We start from the raw sequence: 24,033 nt of genomic DNA on the forward strand, positions 1-24,033 counted from the left end.
ACCTCCAGAATGTACATCTCAGTCTGTGGAGATTGAGTGGAACCAATTGAGCAAATTCTAGGTGCCCTGGCATGTAGTGAACATAATCTTGCCTGATTGCTGTCCATGCAGAAAGTTGATCTATTTTGGATGTTGCGCAAAGGTTTGGGACCTTGCGTGAGGATCATTGTGTTGATCTGATGAAGGCTAAACTTTCTGATGTAGTTCCTGTTTGATGTGTTTTGGGCCTGGGAAGGCCTTACTCTAGGCACCTTTAAAAGGTTATTTGTTGGCCCTCTCACTCTTTCTGTGGTTGCCTGGTCAGCTCTCCCTATTTAATTCACTAGTTATGACATGTTTTTGAAAGGACTTACATATGTTTCCTCTCACGCCTTTTGTTATGCCGCAGTGGGTCCCAAATTGGTTCTTACTTTCCTAATGTGCATGCAGTTTGAGCCTTTGCTCAGCTGTTCTTTGAGGCTACTGAGTCTTAAAGCTGTCTTCTTCATTGTGTTTACTTCCACACACCATGTCTGTGAACTGCAGGTCATATAAGTTCCATATATCACTTAGTTTCCAGACAAGCTGTTGCTTTAAACTCTGTTGTTGTGTTTCCATGTGAGACTGCCCGTCATGCTTCTTTCTTCTCTCTACCTCATCCTTCTAAGGAGGAAGGATGGCTGCCCTGGGTGGACCCAAAGAGAGTCCTAAGTTTTTATATCGATAGGACTAAAAAGCACCAAGTTGATGAGGAACATTTTGCTGAGTTGTTTGGCATTGAGATGGGAATGGCAGCCAGAAATACGTATTCTCAGATAGTCATTGCCTAAAAATATGCAATGTAGACCACAAAGGAGCCTCTTGATGGCATTTGGTGTCACGTTACCAGAGGTACATCCACCACTGTGGCCTGGCCAAGGTATATCTGTTCTAGACATTTGCCAGGCAGCTACTTGGTTGTCTATCCAGTCCCTCACCAGCCATTACTGCCTTGACTCTTTGATCCGCAGGGAGGTCTATTTGGCTCACTTGCTGTCGCAGGATTTCCTAGTTTGAAGTCTACTCCTCAAACCCTCCAGCTTTTGGGAGGTTCAATCTTAGTATCTTTTCTGAATGTGAGGAGTCTGCAGTTAGAAGTAGTCATCATAGGAAAAAAATATTCATCTTTGATATAGCTCTTTCTGGTAGATACTCTATCCAGCTGAAGATTTCTCGGATTCATCATGGCTTGTCCTTCTCCCCATTCTGTGGAATAAACTTATAGCTGCTTATAAGGTTCCTTCCTTGGTAGATTCTGCACTGTCATGGTTCTGAATCTGCTATTGACACTTCTGGTCTGTGGCACAGAATGCATTGTTGTAAACTGATGTCAGCGTCCGGGGTAACACCTATGTGCTGTACCTTGTGGTGGGATGAGGCCGCTGGTGAGTGCAGTGGCATCACCTCTTGGTGTGCTGGAGCAATGTTTGGAAAGGTTTGCTGGTACAGTCTGGAAACTAGGGGGAACTAGGACTTTATAGTAAGGGATCTTTCTGTGGGCCTAGTGATACATAATTGTGGTTCATCTGACTGCCCTCATCTCAAATTAGGACATGAATTTCAAAGTCATGCAATACTGAACAACGTTCACAAACCTCAAGTAGCGGGTTTCACGAATGTTGAAATAATCGACATGATTGGGAAAGTAAATATGCTGTCCCCATAAAGCCCCATCCATAATGTGACAAGATGATATAAATAGAAGTATACATCCAGGGGATGGAAAATCATGAAGAGAATCACAACATTCCCTACTGAGGGCAACAGAAGGTGATAAAACAGGTTTTGCCATATGTATCGAAATAAAGATCTAATAAGAACAAGCAAACAGTGGAGCAGTGCCATTCCAGTTATTTCTTCTGTAAATAGTAATACCCGTATTATGTTATATTTTGGAGAAAAGATAGATATGCAGTTTAGTTTTTCCAGTATGTCCTTCACCTTTGTACAGTATGTGTTTGTGTGATTTATGAATGTATATCAATGTACTAGTATGTAAATTCCATGTATCTAAGTGAACATTATCTGTAGGAATACTTCCTCTGTAGTTGCCTTCAGTGCTCGACTATCTAAATTGTCCTGAACTCTATAGTTTACAAATAGTTACCTAGAAGTTAGTCAGATTGATTTCCTCATGTACACAAAAATACTGGAAATGAGTCACTTTCCAATTCATGCTATATTAAAATTTTTATCAAAGGCCAGCTGTCATGCCTTCCCCTAAATATCTGGTTTATGTAAAGTCTGCTGATAGTCTGTACAAATCAAGATAGTCGTTTCATTGTTTAAAAATGTGAAATGTTTCATTGTGTGAAATTATGTTCTTTTTTTAACAGGTGACATTGTGTGCTAATTATGTGAAGAAATATGAGCTGGCTATGGTGGTAGACGTTGAGGGCATTTTTGATGAGGTGTTGGCTCTTCCCATCACTGCCAGGTAAAGATCACTTCAAGAATTCTATATAATAAATATTGTTAGGGTGATAAAAGGTGACAACTGAGATTAATAGCTATATTTTTCTAATAACTAATTTTTGCACCCTCTGTGCTGTTTATGGTGGTTATTTTACCTCTTGGCATATATGCTGATTATCAGACCCCCATCAGTAAAAACAAATGAAAATACCCACACACATCATTCATTGTATTCCATTTATTTCATTCTAACATAAGGCAGAATGTACTGACAGGGACTGATATGCCTCCTTATTAGGCAGTTTGAGAACTAGCGTTTACCATTACTTTTGGTTGGGTGTAAAACAATTGAATACCTGTAGAGATTGCTCTTTTGCTGTACAAGCACAACTGCAAATAGTGAAACAAGAGGGACCACAAATTCTGGTGTTCACAGCTATACATGGCTTTTAAGAACACATATGCCAAATCCCAGTGGAAAGACATTGCTAAACAATAGTCTCACCTGGGTAGTTGAATTCTTCTTACAGTGAATTAAAGGGAAGCTGTGTATTAAACCAACATGGTGGCTTTATAGATTACTACAGGTCCACTTGAATGAGAGAGGTACAAGCGGAATAGTTAGCCAGTGTCACTGAGAAAAATTGTGACTCTGTGACCCCACAAAAATGGCTTATCAAATAAAGGGCCTATCTTGGAGAGTTCAATTCACAGTAAGGATAAGGTGCATAAAGACTGGATTCCTTGAAAAAGACCATTCCGGAGAAGTTAACTACATATTTTTCTGAGATCCTGAAGAATGGGAAAAGGTAATCAAAGCCAGGCTATAGGAGTTGGACAAAAGAACGGTCAAATATGCCAAGATATATATTGTTAGTGTGCATCAGGTCTGTAAGGTTTGTGATGGTAGGCCAGAAATATTTGCTGTGATGCATGTTGGACAGTAAAGTGTGCAGAAACAAGAGACAAGGTTGCATGGTTAAGTGCAAAGAGCATTGTGAGTGTGGGCACCGCTGGAGCTCTGAATCAGGAAGGACGACCACAAAGTAAAATAATCTGGTGGGTGCAGTGTGTTGTTTAGGGGGTCTTGGGATTTAAGAGGGTACACAAGTGGTCTGACAGAAGCTTACTGTAACCATGGCAGATCGGAGAATTGGAGTAACATGGCTTAATCAAGGAATACTGTTTCACTCTTTAGTAGCCGAACAGACAATAAGACTTTTGTAAATGCTTCAGTGTGAAAGAAAGACCACTGAATCAAAATCACAAAAATACCAAAGTGAGTACCACCATTGAGCACTTGGAAGTAACACAATTTCATCTTTTTTGAATAGCTGTTTTGCCAGTAGTAGATCACTCATAGATTCACATGTTTCTAACATATTTCCCTTCTTAGTCTGGTAATCTTTAATAACGTGTGTACAAAAGCAGCATCACCAGAGGAAGATTCCAAATCATTGGGTTCTTTTTTCCAATCACCCTTCAACTGAATTGTCTTACTACTACCACTACTAGGCATGTTATTTTTTTCTAACATTGAGTAAAGGAGTTTTCAGCATACTTCCTGCCATTTTGCTTGGTTGGACCCATAACGTGCTTCAATGCATTTTCAAGAACCTTAAAATTATTTGAGAGCTTCTGCTGTCACCTAATAGTAGAACAATTACAAAATACAAATCCTTGCTCATGTAAATAATGCCAATGACATGAGCTGAGTGATATTAATCAGGAAGACCTTCTCTAGGAGTGTATTTACTGTTTGTGCTTTGACCATGTAGAGGATGCTGTTTTATTTTTCTTGTCTTTCTCGAGCCAGGAGACTTATTTTCTGAGAGTGCTAGTCGCGGGGAGGAACTAAAACCACGCTGTGGAACAAGTCTTCAGAACTGATAGTATTTTCTGTGACCGTACCACTGTATAAGAAAATATCTTACCCTCCTTTAATGAGGGTGAAGGACCTTGCTCATTCGTAGCAGCAGCTTTTGGGACCTCCTATCTCACTTGATATTTATTTTCAGGCTGCTTCCTTATTGGTCCGTTCATGTCATCTTTCCTTTTCGAAAATGACTCTCACAGGAGCAGAAAATCCACCCTTCACTGATCATCATAACACCCTAGACATGAGATTCTGTTAATGATTAAAACAAGCACAGCCTTGATAATACCTTAAATGGCAGAATTGGCTCGGTCAACAATCACTTAAGTGATGAGAACTACTTCATGGTTTATAGCCTCCCAGCCAAACCCACCCTCAAAAATACCTTTGTCTCAAGTGGATTTCGTTGATGCTATCCCTCATGTCATTGTCAATGGTGAAAACTGCCTTCCTTTAGAAAGGCTAAATGAAAAACAGACAAAAGAAACACAACTGCCTCCAGTAACTATGCAGTTGTTCATATTCAATGGAAACTGGAAGACGCGGAAAACCGCCAGCGGCGGAATAATTTGAGGATTTTGGGTATAGCGGAGGACCTCGTTGGGCAGGATACTAGGGCCTACATAGCTTCACTTTTCGAGAAAGCATTCCCAGACCTGATTGGGTGGGATTGGGAAAAGGAGATTCAGAGACCACACCGTTTTCCGTTAATGAGTAAAAAACAAGCCTTGACCTCTACTGGTAGAGACCAGAGCTATCCACGGGCTATTATAGTGTATTTTGGTAATTTTTTATTGAGACAGGCTATGTTTGAAAAGACTCGCCCCAATTCAAAGGTGATGGTGGAAGGTGTATCATTCTTTAGCAGGCCAGACTTTGCACATGCCACTGTAGAGAGACGGAGGCGACTTAGGCAGATGATTGCTCAATTCCAAGAGCTGGGGGCGGAAGCCTACTTGTTAAGCCCTGCGCGTCTAAAAGTTGTCTACAAAACAATTACAAGATTTTTTCTCTCAGAAATTAAGGCAGGGGAATATGTAAAGCAACTGAAAACCGGTCAAGTGCAGGGGGTACGGGATAAGGGGGGGGATGGATTGCCGTAAATAGCCGCTTATATGTAAATGTATGTGATACTGATTTGGGGTAGGCAAACTCCCCCTTCTCTCCGTTTTCTACTCCCTTATTTTTTTTTTTCTCTCTTTGTATCTCTTTTTTTTGGCTTTTTTTTCGATTGTTTTTGGTTAAGGGTTTTGATCGGGAGGGTGAAGACGAGGGGCCGCGGGTAAGGATTGGCAAGCCATAGATGTGTGAAGGTGTTTTACGTATGGGTGGGCTAACGGGACTGGCAAATACCATCTTACAGGCTCAGGAGCCTGGCGATTATATTTGTAGGGGTAAGGGTTGGGGGGTGGGGTAGAGGAGGGCGGGGGGTCACAGGGACAAAAAGGATAATGGGACACACAGCAGGGGGAGTGGGGATGGTTCTTATCAGTGGAAAAGGGGTCAGGTCGTGAAAGCAGCAAAGTTGAATGGGGGATACAGGGGAGCCAGAAGGATCAACATCCACAAAAATGGGGCAGGAAAGTGAAATACGTATTGCCACAGTGAATGTCTGTGGGCTCAATAACAACAAAAAGCGGCAGCTTGTAGGAGAGGTTTTCAAGTCATGGAATGTCGATATTATTTGTATGCAGGAAACACATATTCCAGGTACACAAAAGCAGCTAATGGAGTTTTATGGGTGGAATCTAGTGGTCTTTACACGACAACACACAACCACTCGAGGGGTCTCGATATTAACTCGGATCAGAACCTTGGTTATACATAAACAATTTGCTGATAAACTCATCAGGCTGGCTCTGTTGGAATGTTCGGTTAAGGGGCTAAGGTTCACTCTATGTTCTATTTATGGATCCAACACAGGTGATCCAGAGATACTGGAATCGCTTAATTTAGAACTTACGACTTGGGCAACGCCTATTATAATGTGTGGAGATTTCAGTATACATTTAGATAATAAAGAACCCATTCAGGAACAAACACTCTACCTGGGTAGAAAGAATAAAGTTTTCAGGGCACTTCAGTCATTGGCCATTAATCGTGGCTTGATCAACGCCTGGCAGTTGTGGTGCCCGCAGGATTCAGGGTTCACTTTTTTCTCTGCCCCGCATAAGAAGTTAGTCAGGCTAGACTACCTTTTTGTGACAGCCTCTCTACAAAACCAAATAAGGGTCAACAGACTTCCTAGAATCATATCAGACCATAACCTACTGGTTTTGGCTATGGAGATTGGGAGAAAGGGCCAGCAGCCTAGATCTTGGACATTTGATAGGGCACTATTAGCTGATCCAGGGTATATCCAAAAAATGAAGGAATGGATCCCGGAATTTTTTAAGATAAATCAGGGCTCTGCTTCTTGCCAGACAGTTTGGGATACATTTAAAGTTGCTGTCAGAGGAGAAACCCTGAGTTATGGGTTAAGAAAGGAGAAAATACGCATGGATCAGTTCAAATTAGTTCAGACAAAGTTGGTTATAGCAGAGCAGCGACTAGGGGAGGTGATCTGCAGCGGAGTAGAGATCTCAGACATTCTGTGTGAGGTGAATATCATTAAGGCAGAAGCCACCAAGATTTTTATGGATAAGGTTGCTGCAAAATTTTTAGTATATCGCCAAAAATGCTGTGAGTATAGTGGGAAAGTGGGCCAACAGCTGGCCTTAAGAATAAGACAAAAGCAAGTATTTGGGAGCATTAAAAGTTTAGTGAATGAAGAGGGGCGGATGGTACACAACGGTCAAGAGATCATGGAAGTCTTTAGACGATTCTATCAAAAACTATATACCCAGGAAGAACAGCCCCAAGAAGAGGAAGGGATCGATGCTACGGGCAATAAAATACCAGACCAGTTAAGAGAGGAAGATAAGGCAGCTTTAGAAGCACCTATGACAGTTGAAGAATTGGATATAGCAACTCGCGCCCTGGCAAGCGGGAAGGCGGCAGGGGGGGGATTTAATTCCACTAGAATTCTACAAAGTTTTTTTTGTGGAGATATGTAAACAGCTGCTTAACCTATTTATCGAAGTACAAGCAGGGGCTCCTCAACCGGCCTCTTGGGGGGAGGCTAAGATAGTAGTCTTTCTGAAAAAGGACGAGGAACCCACTCAGCCTGGTTCATATCGCCCAATCTCTCTAATTAATAGCGATGCCAAAATCTATGCTAAAATACTTGCTAGCCGCCTGAGTATGGTAATCTCAGGTTTAGTATCTCCATGGCAGCATGGCTTTATCCCGGGGAAGAGCACGGCAGATCATATAAGACGAGTCATCACGTTACTTGACGTTAGTGCAACAGCCAAGCTTCCCATGGCAGTAATCTTGTTAGATGCGGAAAAAGCCTTCGATTGGGTTCATTGGCCCTTTTTATGGGCTGTCCTGCGTAAAAACATCGGTCCTGGGTTTGTCAAAGCAATTCAACAGGTCTACTACAAACCAACGGCTACGATACAAGTTGCCGGGCTAAAGTCTACCTCAATCAGTATTCAGAGAGGTACGCGACAAGGGTGCCCGTGTTGGCCATTGCTTTTCACGCTATATATTGACCCCTTGATCAGGAGAATGATCAGGAATGATCGGATCATTCCAGTCTCATTGAGAGGGGGGTGTACTAAGATCTTAGCATATGCAGACGATATTACGGTGGTGACCACGGACCCTAGGACTGCTATATTGGAAATAGAGCAGGAAGCCCTGCGGTTTGGGAAAAGATCTGGCTATTTGTTGAATAAAAGTAAATGCCAAATGTTGGTGAATGAATCAGTAGATTTTAAGGATGAGCGGGTGCTGACACAGTTACAATATTTAGGTGTTAAACTCACAGTAAACCTTGACGAAGTGGTGAAAATAAACATGGCCCCGATTTTAACAAAGACTAGGAAAGATTTCGCTCGCATTAACAATTTACACTTGTCACTCATGGGACGCTGCAACGTGATTAAAATTGTGTTTTTACCCAAAGTACTCTATCTCTTTAGAACAATCCCCCTAGAGATTGGGCAAGACTGGTTCAGACTAATAGAGGGATTGGTTAATAGTTTCATTTGGTCCTATACAAAGCCGCGCCAGGCTTTTCACTATATGACTCTTCCAAGAGAGAAAGGGGGGTGGGCACTTCCCAATTTTAAACTTTATTATCATGCACAGACACTTTATGTTATGGATAGATCTGGGCAAGATGCTCTCCCTTCGATATATACCCTGATTTTGGGCAAAGAAGCAGAGGCAGTCTTTCTGCAGATTCTGGAACCCAGCTACTACAAAAAGGTTAAATTTAATGTAATTTATGCTGCATTTAAAGCATGGACCCAGGTTAAGCGCAAGATAGGTATAGGACAAATCTGCTACTATACTCTCCTGTGGATTACTCCTACGTTTCCAGCGATATTTAAAGACCACTATTGTTTGAGGTGGAGTAATCGTGGCATTCATAAAGTCGGGGACCTTTTCCATTCTGGCAGCCACTTCAAATCATTTGAGGAACTGAGCGTGGAATTCGCGCTGGAAAAAATAGATTTTTTAAAATGTTTACAGATTAGAGCCTTTTTACTAACTAGTATGACCCAAGGTTGGCACATAGACAAGATTAAGCTAATGGAAGTTTCACGACACCCCACTAGCTGCGGCATTAAAAACTGTATCCATTGCTTTTAAACGCTATACAGGATGACCAGGCTTTACTTGTCAAAAAATGGGAAGGACGGGTTGGAGCTAAAGAGACAGAGGTTTATGAGTCTATGGAAATGGCATGGACTGTTTTATTGTCTGCGGGCCCGCAAGCTCAACATTTTATGGTATTGTATAATCTATATTACACACCTGCTAAGATTGCGAGCTGGGGTAAAACGGTTGGAATCATGTGTCCACGATGTGGTTGCCCGAAAGCAGATCTGTCATAAGTTCTTTGAATGTGAAAAACTGGAAAGTTTTATTACCGGGATATCCGATATATTGAAGAAAATCTTGAAACAGCCTATCTATCTGACACCGCAAATGGTTTTGCTGGGAGTTGATCATTCAGTCTGTAATAGTCGAGATAGATACTACCTGTTCATAGCAATGTCGGTATTTCGCAGCTGCATAGCATCTTTGTGGCATGATGTAGATCCCCCACGATTTAACCAATGGCTTTCACGACTTTTATCTATGTATCACTTGCAGAATAGCCTGTATGAACTAAAAGGACCCGCGCCGGTAAAAGACTCACTAGAGTTTGGGCACCCTTTTCTGCATGGCTCTTGGGCCCTGAGAATACGTTAGCTAAATAATTAATCTTATATGAGATTTCTAAAAGTACAAACTATGATTATTGATTAGAATGCGTTTTTCTCCTGTATGACAACATTGATGTACTTACATGTAACCCGCTATGTGTTCTAATAAAAAATTAAAAACAAATTTAAAAAAAGGAAAATAAACGCTACTACTACTTGAGATTCCTATAGAAAAGCATGACAAACATGTGTAGTCCCCTTAATGATCCCTAATCTAACATGTACTTTGAAATGTGGAATTGTCATCTGATAGACACCCATTTCTTCTTCTTCCTCTTACATAAAATCTAAGATGATTCGAAACATCTGTATGTATTCCAGGATGAAAATTAAGATGACTGGCAGAGCTAGGTCATTTATAAATGTAAACATGTAAAAAAAATCCATGCACAGTGGTGCCACCAAGTTCCCTTTAATACCACTTTAATGAGACTCTCCCCTTAGGCTTTTGCACCTTCTAACAGCTTGTGACATACATACATGCAGTTTTTTCAGTGGAAGATTGGAAAATGCAGATGCTCTCTTTCTCAAAGTACTTGTTTCAATGGGAGATGTTTTAGTGATAATCTCATTCAAACTGTGGCAACGTTTTGCTTAGTACATAAAACAGGTATGCAACACCAGGCCCATTAAAATCACTGCAAATGAAATAGACCGAAACCTCTATTACAGAAAAGCTAAAGGTCTCAGGGTAGGGTGGACGGATAGTTTTGTTGCTTGCACATAGTGTTTGTATGTAGATTCATATTTGTATTATAATTTTTAAAGCATTAAACTGTGGTAGGTTTTGATTGTATTTATCAAATACAAATTTCACTAAATATATTCTGTCTCTACACAGTTTCCCCTGAGTGTGCTATTCTTCAGCTTCATTATTTGTGCACTATAAATCACCTCTTGGCTCATCAGTCCTAGTTTTTAGTTTCTTCTGCTTCTAAGAAAATGTACACAGTGCTTACCAATTCTTAGGTTTTATTAGTCTGAACCTTTTAAACAGAACGTGTTACCCTCCATTTGCGGAACATCTACTTGGATCCTTTTAAAGGTTGTGAAATCGAAGCCATGGGTTTTTTTTTTCCCCCATTGTTTTAATCTGGTTATGTTGTTGGCTCTGTTTTGTTTTCACATCAGTGTACCACTGATCATTAGTCCGTCCTTTATGTCACTAAAAGTATGAGACTGAAGTTTGTTACCTACGTAGGAATAGAAGTGTTCCTAAACTAGTTGGCATATTGAAAGATCTTGATTAATTGTTTTGAAACCCTAGTGCAGCTTTTTGGTGGCAAAGAAGGGTCTCTTGGGGATTTGTTACACAAAACCACTTTTTTTTTTAATATTTCAGGTCAGGCAAGTGTACTTGCAGTGCAATGAGACCATTTACCAAACTTCATCCAGCAATCCTAGTTCTTGTAACAGGCTTTGAAAAATGCATTGAAATTATAGAACAGGCATATATTTAATTCATAGCTACACTGGAGGTAAATTTTAACCACAGGACCTATACACTACCTGGAAACTAATGCGATTGGACTTATGTTGACAATAAATATATACAAATGCTGATAATTTATAACTATTCAGTTCTAGACTAAATCACACATACCTTATACCTTACAGTCCGCATAACTAGCTGGTAGTCATTGAGACTGGAGGTTCACTGCATATATTCCCGGTTGATTTATTTTCTTCATTAGAATTACACAGACATAGCATTGATTGTGGACTATCCGTTGCTTGATGGAATTGGTGCAAAGCATAACTAATATCCTCTCTCCCTTTGGTCAGGTGTACAGCCCCCTCGCTGCGTCTTGAGACCCCAGTTCTGAGATTTGGTCGCTGTTTCCTCCAATACCCTTACCAGCAAACTGTGACGTTGGTGAATGACAGTGACCTTCCAGGATGTTACGGAATTCTGCCCCAGGTTTGTTTAACTTGATCTTGATGAAAATTGTGTTGAGACTGTAGCTTGTGAAGGAATGGCCCACGTTTTCATATTTACAGGACCGCAATATTATATCTAAGTTTCTGCAGCACTTTGTTAGATCATGGCAAGTAGGACTTATGACTCTGCATCCCAGTGCTCTCTGTGCATACCTGGAAATATCTCTGTTTGTTTCAGGAAGACCAAGTGTCGGCCTTTTTACCTGATCAAGCCTAGTAGTGTGTGTCGTTTCTCAGTTAGAGTGTCCCTTTCAACTTGCCCAAATTTGGCAGGTAGGAATATTTGCCAACCAGCTAGTTCTGACATCTTCAATGCTGAGAAACAATTAAATCGCCCCATTGCTGAATCATCATGAAATGCAGGGTTAGCATTTGTGTACAATTTTTTTTTTTTTTTTTTTTTTTTGGTGTACAATTTTCATAATCCATGCATACCCTTAGGCAATACTTGATTTGTGTTGCTCATAAGACAATTTGTATTTTATTTCATATGAGTCTGTGTCTCCCTAGCTTATTAGTGAGAGGATGGTAAGATGGGGTGGAGCAGTCAATTATATATTTCCGGTATTGCTTGAATCATCATGATTGTTTAGCTGAAAGTCCCACAGTAGACATAGTGAGCAATACAATTTTACACATAGCCTATCTCAGTCGCACTATTTACCTGTTGACATCATTTCAAAAGAACCAAACTTCAACAAGTTAGAGGCAAGCTTAGAGAACATTACTCATCCCAGAGGTAACCATAACTCAGATTACGTTGGACACGTATCAGAAGTATTTAATAGATTAGTCATACTGGGGAAGAGCATGGGTAGGAGGGAATCTATTAAATATACCAACGCTGGAGAACTGCAGTTACAGATAAGTAATATTTTTCTTGTGCTGATTCTCTCATATGTTCACATGCATGAATCAGAGTAGCATGCAGTACATTCACAGTAAACATCTTAAAGTGGATGGTAGGTAATTAAATTACAACAGATCTCACCCAAGGAAAACATCATCCTTCTGCACTGTTGAGTAAACATATGTCTGCTCTTAAAGGTTGCTACCCTACACACAATTCTGAAAGGAGCACGAGAGGCAACCAAGGCAGTTGATGTGGAGACACTTCTTGCAGAATGCACTTCTGCATTCCATTGTAGAGAATGGTCAGCCTTATTATGGCAGTACACTTTACTGCAGACACCCAGCAAGCTATATTTTACTTTGAGAGAGATTGTAGTTTCCTGGGAGGACCAAAAGCAACAAGTATAGCTGATCAAGCTTTCTGAAGTACTTTGTTCTGCACAGTGGAATTTTAGACACGTTCTTACCTCATGGGTATGAAGTGCTCTATCTGCTACGTTACTTGGATTTTTGAAGAAAACCACTGATTCATTTTAATCAAAGGCTAGCACTTTAGAGATAAAAAGTGTTTGTCCATAAGATGAGTCATTCATCGCAAAATTGCAAGTACATTTACTTAATTACAAGTGCTACAATTTCACTCCCTACTTTCACAGAAGTTAAAGCCAATAGAAGAGCAAATTTCCAAAAGGGATCTTTTTCGTCCTCTTTGAGTATTGCTTTGAAGGGTCTACTCCTAAGTTGTGAAAGTATTGTATTTTGTTGCCATAAAGAAACTGGGTGTCTGTGGTAGAACGGCCATAACAATTCCTTTAGGAAATTCCTTCCTGAGTCTGTTGGACCAGAGGGATGGTTGATCTGCTGCTCTTCAAAAGTGAGAAATGACTACTAAATGGACCTTGACCGATACAAGACTAGGGCCTGAATGTGATAAATACAGTAGACGAGATAGGATTTGATATGGAGCAGTATAAAATGGAAGCAGGCTCTGTCTATTACACAAATTCAAAAGTGGTTCAATTGTGCTCCATAAGTTTTATTAGTAGACAGTGCCCAACTTTAGACAATATTTAAATACCATAGTGACAAGAAAAATCTATCACAAACCTTTATAAAAGGAAGGGTGAGAATGTCTCAGTTTGGGGAAGATCCACTGGCCATGCATCTTCCTTAAATTATGATACCAATGTACATTTACTTACCTTCTGTGTGTGTCTGGCAGCGAATGCTCACTGTATTTATAAATTGGAGTAGTACACACTAGACTTATTAAACCTTAGATTGAGCACACTGAAATACCTCAATTTTAGCACAAACAAAAGATAAAACAGGACACTTTAACTATCTTAGGCATAGATAATAATGTCAGGGTTACTGAATGGCAATGTGCTTAAACTGGAACTCCAATAAAACCCATAACCTCCGTGATTTTCTACTGCCCAACAAATGAGCTAGTGACGAGACACTGGAAATTGAGGATGCAGGGGAAAATAGAGGTGGCAGTTGTTACGGATTAACTGAAGGAAAAAGGTGATATTGAGTCCACATTTTATGTAATGATTAATACCAAAGAACAAGTTAGTGTCCTTAACCTCGTCCTTCACAGGCCAAAGGTGTGTTTTGATGTGGCCTAACTCTCCGGAATATACAACACAAAGCCCTGGTGTCTCTGATGCAGGAGGTACAAGGAAGGAATAAAACTACAAGAGGAACAAATGACCTGAGGCGTCAAAACAATAAAGTTCCACACTGGAAGATTCAGGTGTGAACTAGGCAACTGCGGGAAAGAAACCACCAACTTTTGACGTTGCTAGGTGTGGAACAGCAGCTGTTAAGAACTCAATCCTGTGGTGCATGAGATGACTGGCTAATGTCATTGCTTACAGGATCTGTTTCATTTCCAGGATGTTGTGATCTGTGCTTGAGTCTTTGGTCTACCTTGTGAGCTCCTAAAATAATAGGGTATCTGCTTAAGCAAAACAGTATTGAAAACACTGCTCCTTCCATAACTTTCCACCACAACAGGCCTCCAGAGATTCAAGTTCACCAACTCCCTGCAATCCCACTGCTGCAGAGAAAACTGCAAATGTCTTGTAGCAAGGGATTACAAAAACGTTACTAAGAGTGTCTCTGGCAGAGGCCAAGTAGTGACAGGTAATGCAAAGAGGATTGCTTTGAATTATGAGTCAACATCCTGCCTTCCTTGCAGTTGTGATGACCTGCTGGATTTTGCTGGGCACCCATCTGACTTTAATTCAGTTTCCATTTGAGTATGTGCTTAGGTGAGTTTTCGAGGTACAAATATAAGCCCTTTTAATAGGATATCATTCTCTAGTATCTTACGGTAAGGGCTTAAGCTTTAGTAATGTCTGATTATTAGCACTGGGAACTGAAGCCCTATGTCAGCCTGCAGGCATTGACTCAATGGGAGCAGTACCAATGATACCTTCCACATTTGAAAGGTTGCTTCTAGAGCAGAGTTTTGTGGTTTCTCTGGAGGTACCAAGACTTCCAAAGTGCCACACGAGTTATGTCTATAACCTTTTCTTCTTTCAATGTCTGCTAAAGGGATATTTTCTAAGGGTGTGAAATGTTCAGATTGCATTTCCAATTGGTGATTAGCCTGATTCAAAAAGGGAACTGTTCTTGTTGTGACATGACTGATTCCTATTCAGTAGGACTCTATCCCTACCTTTCTTTATGGTGCTCAAATATATAGATAAGGATACAGCAGGATTTACATGCTCAATCCAGATTGGTTTGTTATGACTCCTTTTTGAGTCAGTTTCTTGTAGTATTCTATTGTTGATTAGTATGTACATTTCTAGGGTGAACTATCATTGAGGGCATACCGTATGGCTAATGGAGCACAGGGATACCCAAAGATTCTCTCTATAGATCAAAACCTGCCAGAATAGAGAATTCTAACCGCAGAAACATTCAAACCCACACAAAAATAGTGGTAGCTATCTGGAAAACAGTCACTACATTTCTTGGGTGGGCCAGAAAAAATGACTGAAACCATATTATGCGTAGTGATATTTTGACAGAGGTGGGGAGGTTTTACTGCTTTGCCTGCGGGGTCAAAATAGGCATTAATACAATGGGAGATATATGGAACGAGGAGGCATCAGTCCCCAGTGAGTGTCTATAGAAGAAATATACCTTGGTTAGCACAGTGATCTTCAGATACCTGCATATCAGACATGTACTACTTTGCCAGGTAGATAAGGGTACAATAACAGACTGTTGATCACCACTAGAAGACACACTGATCTAGAAACCCTTATTAAAAAAAAAAGGACATATCAGTAACCTATCGGGAAATATTGAACAATTCCCCCTCGCTCAATGGCCCAATTAAAAAAAAAAAAAACAGATTGGGAGGTGGACTGGGTGATATGAAGCTGGAGGAGTAGTGGGTGGGGGCCCGGAGATCCCCCTGAAAAATCACAATTTGTGTATGATTCAGGTTGGTGCACTTATGTTTACTGCACAGGTCATACTAGACTAGAATTGCCCTATTCAGAACTGGGCAGGTTGCCTCTGTTGAGGGTGTGGTCAAAGGAGGCACATTCCTACACATATCTAGGGTGTCCAAACTCTGGCCTTTTTAGGAGGTGGTGTAGGCATGCTTTGATCATGTTACAGGAACACAGATAAGTGACTCGCCTAGTTCAGCCCCGTTGAATATCCGGGTGGTTAAAGGGGCGAGGAGGACCACCAAGATGTCCAAGATAGCTTATTACCCTGGGGTTGATAATCGCCAAAAGGAATATTGCCTGCAATTGTAGTGCATCCGATTTGCCAGACTTGATAGCATGGAACAAAGATATGGATTGGTACACGATCTCCGAGAGGCAAATGTATGAAATGACCAAACAAATGGTGCAAAATGACAGCATTGGCAGTCCTACAGAGGACTGGACATAGCAAGATTATACTCCTCAGCCCAAAGCAAGGTGCAAATCTATGGCAACGAAGAATGTTTGGCAGACTATTGTTGCTATAAATTGTGCTGATCATTTTTATGTATAAAAGCTAAAGAGCTTCTCTATTTATGTAATAATTTATTTGCCAAATAAACTACACGAAGCACTTAAATTACCTCCTCGTCTGTTTCTTCATAATAGAGAAACTATTAGTATATTATATGTGGGGCTTATGAGTCTGATGATGGGTGCCACCACCAGTGACTGGCGGTTTGGGAGACCATTATGAAGGATCATTGGTCTGAATAAATGCTTTTGAGGGATGTTACTAATGAATACTGCGGTCATGTAAAGGTGCTTATGTTGAAAGTGGAAAAATTCAATAAAAAGTTGTTTTAAAAAATACTTGAGGCTTTTGCTTTCAGTGGTTCCTTTCAGCCGCCTCTTTCCCTTTTACTGAATTAGAGGCCTCTTGTGAAGGCTCACAGCTTTTGATCCTCTTCTACAATGAATCCCTCACCATTGCTGTACTTAACGCCAAGTCTACTATCTGTAATGTTGACAGTTCTTACCTAGATGTCCATCATTCTTCATGAAGTTGTGATGACTGTAACTTCAGTATCAGTTGCTTGGACATCAAGGGTTTTTGACATTTTCTTTATGTTGAGAGTTGGCAATTGTTTGCATTAAGAGTTGTCAATCCCTTGACTTCGAGATTTTTCTTGCCTTCAATGTTTAGACCTTTCGTGCTGTAAGTGTGGATAATTGTTACTCCCTCCATCTCAAAAGTCATAGAATATTCTTTGTTGTGCAGTCATTTTACACCTTGACAGTGAGGGTATTTCTAGTCTGTATTCACTTTCCTTATGCAAAGTACAGGTGTCTCTTCCTCCACTTGAAAATTGTACTGAATACCATTCAGGAGGAAATGCAAGTGATAAAGATCCCTGTGGAGATGGTTGGACTTGTAATCCTTGCACTTTCAATAATAAAGTAGCAGGGAAGGAGGAACCAGCTTTTCTTGCATCTTTATGCATTAATTTGAAGAGCATAATTTCCATGCCTCAAAAGGAAATTATATTGCAATTCCCCATGCCACTCAAGCAGCTGGACTTGGGGACAGATTTCTCATTGCATACTGCAGCTGTCCTTTCCCTCAGCTGTGATTTTAACAAATGATAAATAAGACGCGGTTGTGCCATAGTTAACAGTGCCTCCTTTTCACACTGCTCCTCCTGTGAGGTCTTTTATCTAGGTCTCGGGGCATTCAATAATGACTGGGTAGTTGCTGTGATGTGTACTGTCAATTACCACTGGTGTCTGTAGCCTTCGGTTAGGATTGTACTGCAGTCGGATGACCAGATTGCTTTTATTTTATATACTTTGCAAGGGAAGAGATTTGATCAGTTGTGACTTTCATCAGTAGCTGCTTGTAGGTTTGGAATTTAGATACAGTTTGACATAATCCTGTAAAATAACAGAGGTGTACAATCAAAGCTATTGTTTTTTAAATAATTTGTCCATACATAAACCAACAAAATGTAAACAGCAAAGAAAACCTTAAGGTCCTCCAAGCACCTTCAGAGCACAAGATACCACCAAAATCTGTATGTAGTGTTTAGAGGTTAAGCTCTACATTTGTAACTCTACATTGCTCCATAATCACATCTGAGCAGATCATAGGAACCAAAAACCTTTCTAGGTTCCTTGCATTTTGTGACTGGCTGTTCTACACAAATATTCTCAAAACAAGTGACTTTTTCCTCTTCATTCCTTGTAACCAGCTTTTGTACCCCTCCACTCACATCACTCGATCCTGTTATCACAGAGAAATTTGCTAATTGTCCCTCATTTTTTTCATAAATCTGTTTATTGACATTGTATCATGACATTGCTTCATGTTTTGATACTTGTTTCATTCTAGCATATTATGATGTACAGTGCTCATAACATTAAGTAGTGGTTGGTTAATTGATAACACAGTGATGCAGCATATTTTACAGCATATATTTGCAGTTGTTCAAGTGTTTATCACGACCGCTGTGTTACTTTTGGTTTTCATCTTGCATAACATTTATTTTCTAATGTCTTATGCATTTACTACTCTGTTCTGTGGGTGGAGTCTGAGTGGTCATTAGTGTGTTTAGCGTCCATTAGTCGGCCCGTCGTTTGATAGCACTCGCTAGTGTAACATTGTTTCAGTCACAAATGTTCAACTAAGGCACTATTGTTTAGGGGTCAGACATTATGAAATTTATATAGATTAACTTTTGAGTAAAGAGAAAGAAGAAAAAAACAACAGTAACATTTGACGGTATCAGACACTTGTGTAATTATTTTGCATGTGTCTCTTTCCAAGTCAGGGTGGGAATCATGTTACAACAGATCGGTTTGCAGGTGGAAGGGCTGGGTCAGTTGTCAAGTCTAGTGTGTGTAGTTTTCCTGCCCCTCAGTGCCATAGTGTATCTTGCCAATTTTCACATTCAGTCCCCTTATACAGTGCGTTTTCTCGCCCACAGATACTCGCTCACGTTAGTCTGATCCCTCCTCTACTGGGTGCACTCCCGTGTTACGCAGCTGTAGCAACAGCCCTTCCCAGCAGGTGGAAATCGGGAATCGCCTCAGTGCTGTGCCCTCTGCTCCTGCCCACACCTCGAGTGAGCGCCTCCAGGCCTGTATCGGCGGAGGGTATGGAGACTTCGACCTACGGGTCACTAATCGCTTCGCCACAATGAGCCCTAGGTCTGTAAAGCGCTCCTCTGCTCTGCGTTGTTTGCTTCTGGGGAACAGTCCCAGGATGCATGCCTCCCATGTGAAGGGTATTCGTTGTGCTATGCAGTCAGATAAATTGTCAATCACCACCCTCCAGTAGGGCAGGACCACACCATGTGCAACAAGTCCGCTCCAATCTCGCGGCATTGGGGACAGGCCGCGTCTTCACAGGCAAAGTATCTGTTCACGCGGGCTGATGTAAGGTTGACTCTGTGCACTATATAGTAATGAATTAGGTGAAATTGAGTGTTGCGAGGTACATTAAGGTGGCTCGAGAGAGCAGACCTCCATTGCGCTATCGCGATCGAATCACCAGTGTCCGTTTCCCATGCTACGTGTAATGTTTCGTTTTCAGGGGCGGTTTGGGCTCTCAGGGCATCCGCTAGCCAGCTAACCAGGTGTTTGCCACGACCCTCTACCTGCAGATACTGACCAGCAGGTGAGTAGGTGGAGCCACTGTGATGTCTCCCCACCTGGACCCCAGGGCCCTCACCAGGGAACAGTATAATAGAAATTGGCCAGGTGGTAGTCCATTTCCTGAAGCCTGGTAAACAGTAGTAGTTGGGTTTCTTCGTAGAGATCACCCAGTGTGTATAACTCTATTTCATGCCATGTGCGTAACTCAGAGTCTGACGTGACTCTGGGGCCCCTTGGTGTGCCCGATAGCGCCAGGGCAGGCGCATAAGGGATTACCGATCTTGTGAGGTGGAGTGATCTGCGGATACATTTGTGGGCTACTCTGAGGAACAGTTGCCGCGGGGTCTGTGCATGTGTGAGTGGGTGAAATAAATGCTGTATCTGTTGGAGCGACCATGATCCTTTCTCCGATGCTGTGTCTACGAGCTGTGTGTCCGTCAGCCACCTGGATATCCACTGGAGCTGGGCTACCAAATAATAGTGTTCTAGATTGGGGACTGCTAGTATGCCCTTATCAGGCGGCAGGTACAGCTTTTTTAAGACAACCCTGCAACAGCTGCCGTTCCAAATTAATTCCCTCAGTCCTGTCTCCAGTGCCCTGAAGAAGCTGGGGGGGGACGTAGTGCTGGAGATTAGAGAAGAAATACAAGAGCCGCAGCAGAACAACCATTTTCAGGAGGGCTATCCTGCCCGCCACCGATAGCGGCAGCGTCCTCCAAAACGCCATTTGAGACTTGACTGAGGACACTGCTCTTACAAGGTTGTCCTCAAATGTATCTTCCTCGCTGTGGTAGACTCGGATAGCAGGTATCTGAATGTGCATGGTTGCCACAGGACAGGGCTCCCGGTTAGGTTAAGTCCCGGATCCGAAAGGCCTGGGTCGAATGGGAAGAGGCATGACTTAGACCAGTTGACCTTGAGGCCGGATATCGACGCAAAGTGTTGTAGGAGCGAACCAGCCACTGGTGGAATCTGCGTGACATCTCTAAAATATAGCAAGAGGTCGTCGGCGTACAGCGACACTATGTGTAGATCATCCCCTAGAGGGATTCCCCAGCTACTTCCCTCCCTGCGCAAGGCCGCTGCTAGAGGTTCCATAGCAAGTGAGAATAGCAACGGTGAGAGAGGGCAGCCTTGTCTCGTGCCCCTGCACACCTGGATCGGCTCAGATATCTCAGGTCCCAGCCTCATACGGATCTGGTGTATAATAGTTTAACTAGACGAGTAAAGGATGGTCCCATGCCAAATTGTTGTAACACTTTGAATAGGTAGAGCCACTCCAGGGAGTCGAAGGCTTTTTCTAGATCTAGAACAAGGCAGCCCGCTCGTGGCCAATCACGCCTTGCATATTGCATGACCCGGAATAGTCTTCTGATATTGTGGGCGGTATCCTTAGCTGGTACAAACCTGTTTTGGTCGGGATGTACTAGGCCCGGCACGCTTGGCGCAAGGTGTGTCGCCAACACTTTGGCTAATATTTTATAATCAGTGTTTAGCATTGACAAAGGTCTATACGAGCCCATGTCCACTGAATCCCTCCCAGGTTTGAGAAGGGAGACCAGTAGCGCCTCCCTTTGAGTGGCCGATAAGTGGCCCTCCTGTTCAGCTGTCTCATATACATGAAGTAGCTTGGGTGCCAGCTGTATCGCGAAAGCCTTGTAAAAGTCAACTGGCAACCCATCCGGGCCCAGCGTTTTGCCGGATGCAAGTTCCCGGATGCTAGATTTGATCTCTTCAAGATCGAGAGGTGCTTCAAGCGCCTCAGTCTGATCGTCCTCTAAGTGTGGGAGCTCCACTCCAGCAAGAAATTCAGCGCTGGAATTACACCCAAGGAGTGCCCTTGAAGCATAGAGTGCCTCATAATGTCTCATGAATTTGGCCTGTATCTCCACAGGTGTGTATGCCATTTCCCCTGTCTGTGAGCGAATTTCCACTATTGGTTTCATCTCACAGTCCCGACGGATCAGCCAGGCCAAGAGTTTGCCTGCGTTGTCAGCTGATGCATGAGTTCTCGCAGAGTGTGCAGTTTAATTTAGACATCTCAGACGCTCTGGTAGTGACAGGTGTTCTGCGCATATTGCTGGCAGTCTTGACCCTTCAGTTTGGTTATTAGTTACTTCTTCTTCTGGTCGCTGCAGGGCCCGCTCCACCCGGGTCAGATCGCGTTCAACTGAGCGACGCATGTTACATTGAGCTCCCAGACAATGCCCCCGGATGAAAACCTTGAATGCATCCCACTCAATCAACCCCGAAGAGGCCGTGCCTTTGTTTTTCTCAAATAATTCTGGGATTATAGCACTCAATGACGCTCTAAAAGCAGCGTCTTCTAGTAGCTCTGGCCTCAGTCTCCCTGTGGGGACAGCTGAGCGGGGAGATCCCCAGCCTAGGCGCGCAATCAGTGGGTTATGGTCCGAGTGTGTGCGCCACAGATAATCCGAGTTCACCACCACCGGGGCGAAGCTTGCAGTGCAAAGTATTCTATCCAGGCACACGTGCAGGGAATGCGGAGCAGAGTAGAAGGAGTAGACGCTGTCGTCCCTATGTCGCTGCCGCCACACATCCACCAAGTGCCATTGTTGGATCCAGTTCACCAGACCGCGCAAGGCAGCTACCACCGGTGATGTGGGCAACGGGGGAAAGGAGCGGTCCAATTCCACATCGAGCACGCTGTTGAAATCTCCCCCCAGTAGCCACGGAAGGGCACTCCAGCCCGCCAGGTGGTGTGACAGATTGTGTAGTAAGGCAGTCTGGTCTGTGTTTGGGGCATATATGGAGCCCAATACAACCGTGCGGCCTGCCAGCTTTCCCTTGACTAGCACAAATCTACCCTGTGGGTCTACAACCTGCAAAGGGAGTACCAGCTCTAACCCAAATCAGCGTGTCTCTAGCGTATGCTGAGTGACCTGTCGCGTACAATTGCCCTCTCCAGCGCTGGTGCAGCCTGGGAATCTCAGGGCCCGTTAGGTGTGTCTCTAGTAAAAAAGGCCAATTGGATTGAGTGTCTTTTGAGGTAGGAGTAAATAGCGCATCGCCGCTTGGGTGTGTGAATGCCTCTTACATTCCAGGTAATTGCTGTGTATGTAGCCATATCATGGGCGTTGGATTTTTTTTCAATTCCACCCGCCCAGCCCCTCCATGCAGCGCCACCCTGTCAGTCTTCCGTTCCCGACTAATATTCAGGGGTTCAATAGGTGTCCACCGGCAAGAACAAAACATAACTAATGCCATCAGAGCAGATAGACAGCGGGTCAAACACAACAACAAAAACAGTATCGTGCAATCGCACATCTATACATTGTGTGCCTCCACTGGTAGGAGCGTGGGGGTAGGCCAAACTTGTAGAGGGGTAGTTCAACCACAAGCCATTTTATTCGGCTGTAGCAGATAACTGAGAGAATAGAGGGGAGATATGGGGGGGGTCTCGCTGTATTCAATCGCAAGGAAGCACAGCGGACGGGACCGAGCGCCACGCCCACCAGCGTGTATACAGCTCCATGAGGTCCAACGCACATGTTCCACAGTCAAGTTCGCTGCTTGCTCCTCTCTTAGGGCACACCCGTGCAGGCGTCACTGATCCTGTGTGAGTTGTATTTCTTCTTCGGTCTCGTCTGGTTCAGCTGCGTTTGGCTTAGGGTATTGGCCCAGCTCGTTCCGGCGTGCCACCAGAGGACAGTCCCGATGACTCGAGCCACTCCCATGCTGCCTCGGGTGTGGGGAAGAAGTGCGTTTTGTTTTCCGCTACAACTCGTAGCTTGGCGGGAAATAGCAAAGAATAAGTTAGGCCAAGGGAACGTAACTTGCGTTTTAGAGGGAGGTAGGAGGCCCGGTCTCTTTGTACCGCTAAGGTATAGTCTGGGAGTAGCAAGATCTGCACGTCGTCCACTCGGGGAGGCGGTGCAGCACTCACCGTTTGTAATATAATGTCTCTGTCTGCGTAGTGGAGGAGGCGTATGATGAATGGGCATGGAGCACTCCCCGGTGGTCTCGACCGTGCCGGAATTCGGTGAGCACGTTCCACGGAGAAGAAGGGCGTAAGCACTTCCTCTGGTACCAGCCCCCGCAGCCAACTCTCCGAGTAAGTCGCCGGGTCCCGGCCTTCGGTGCCTTCTGGCAGGTTCACTACGCGGATGTTGTTTCTTCTGGAGCGGCCCTCTGTGTCTTCCGCTCAGCGTTCCAGCTCCATCACCCTGACCTGTATGTCTTCCATTCCTGCTTTCAGCTGGGTGGTCGCAGGTGTTAGTTCATTTACTGTGGCCTCGATCTCGCTGGTTTTGTCCGTTAGTTTGCGGTGGTCCACGTGCAGCAGGACAAGGTCACTCGCGACTTTGTCTATCTTGGCTTCCAGCGACGTGCGGGCACGCTCCAGTGAGTCTCCGATGCGCTCCACTGCAGCAAGCACTGCATCTAGTTTTTTGCCATCTTGGGTTAGCAAGTCTTCTGTTTTCCCGGTTCCAGCACCAGAGCGCAAGCGCCCTGTTCCGAT

General features: G+C 43.2%; 1 protein-coding gene across 2 annotated transcripts in view; it reads left to right on the forward strand.

Annotated features, from left to right (window-relative positions):
- Positions 1-24,033, forward strand: part of HYDIN (HYDIN axonemal central pair apparatus protein) — a 2,122,366-nt gene that overhangs the window by 507,448 nt on the left and 1,590,885 nt on the right. For both annotated transcript variants that reach the window (XM_069217473.1, XM_069217472.1), the window contains 2 exons: positions 2,355-2,455; positions 11,422-11,557. In XM_069217473.1, the coding sequence (XP_069073574.1) occupies positions 2,355-2,455; positions 11,422-11,557 (237 nt within the window). The remainder of the gene's footprint in view (positions 1-2,354; positions 2,456-11,421; positions 11,558-24,033) is intronic.

Source organism: Pleurodeles waltl, chromosome 12, assembly GCF_031143425.1.
Source record: "Pleurodeles waltl isolate 20211129_DDA chromosome 12, aPleWal1.hap1.20221129, whole genome shotgun sequence".
NCBI lineage: Eukaryota > Metazoa > Chordata > Amphibia > Caudata > Salamandridae > Pleurodeles > Pleurodeles waltl.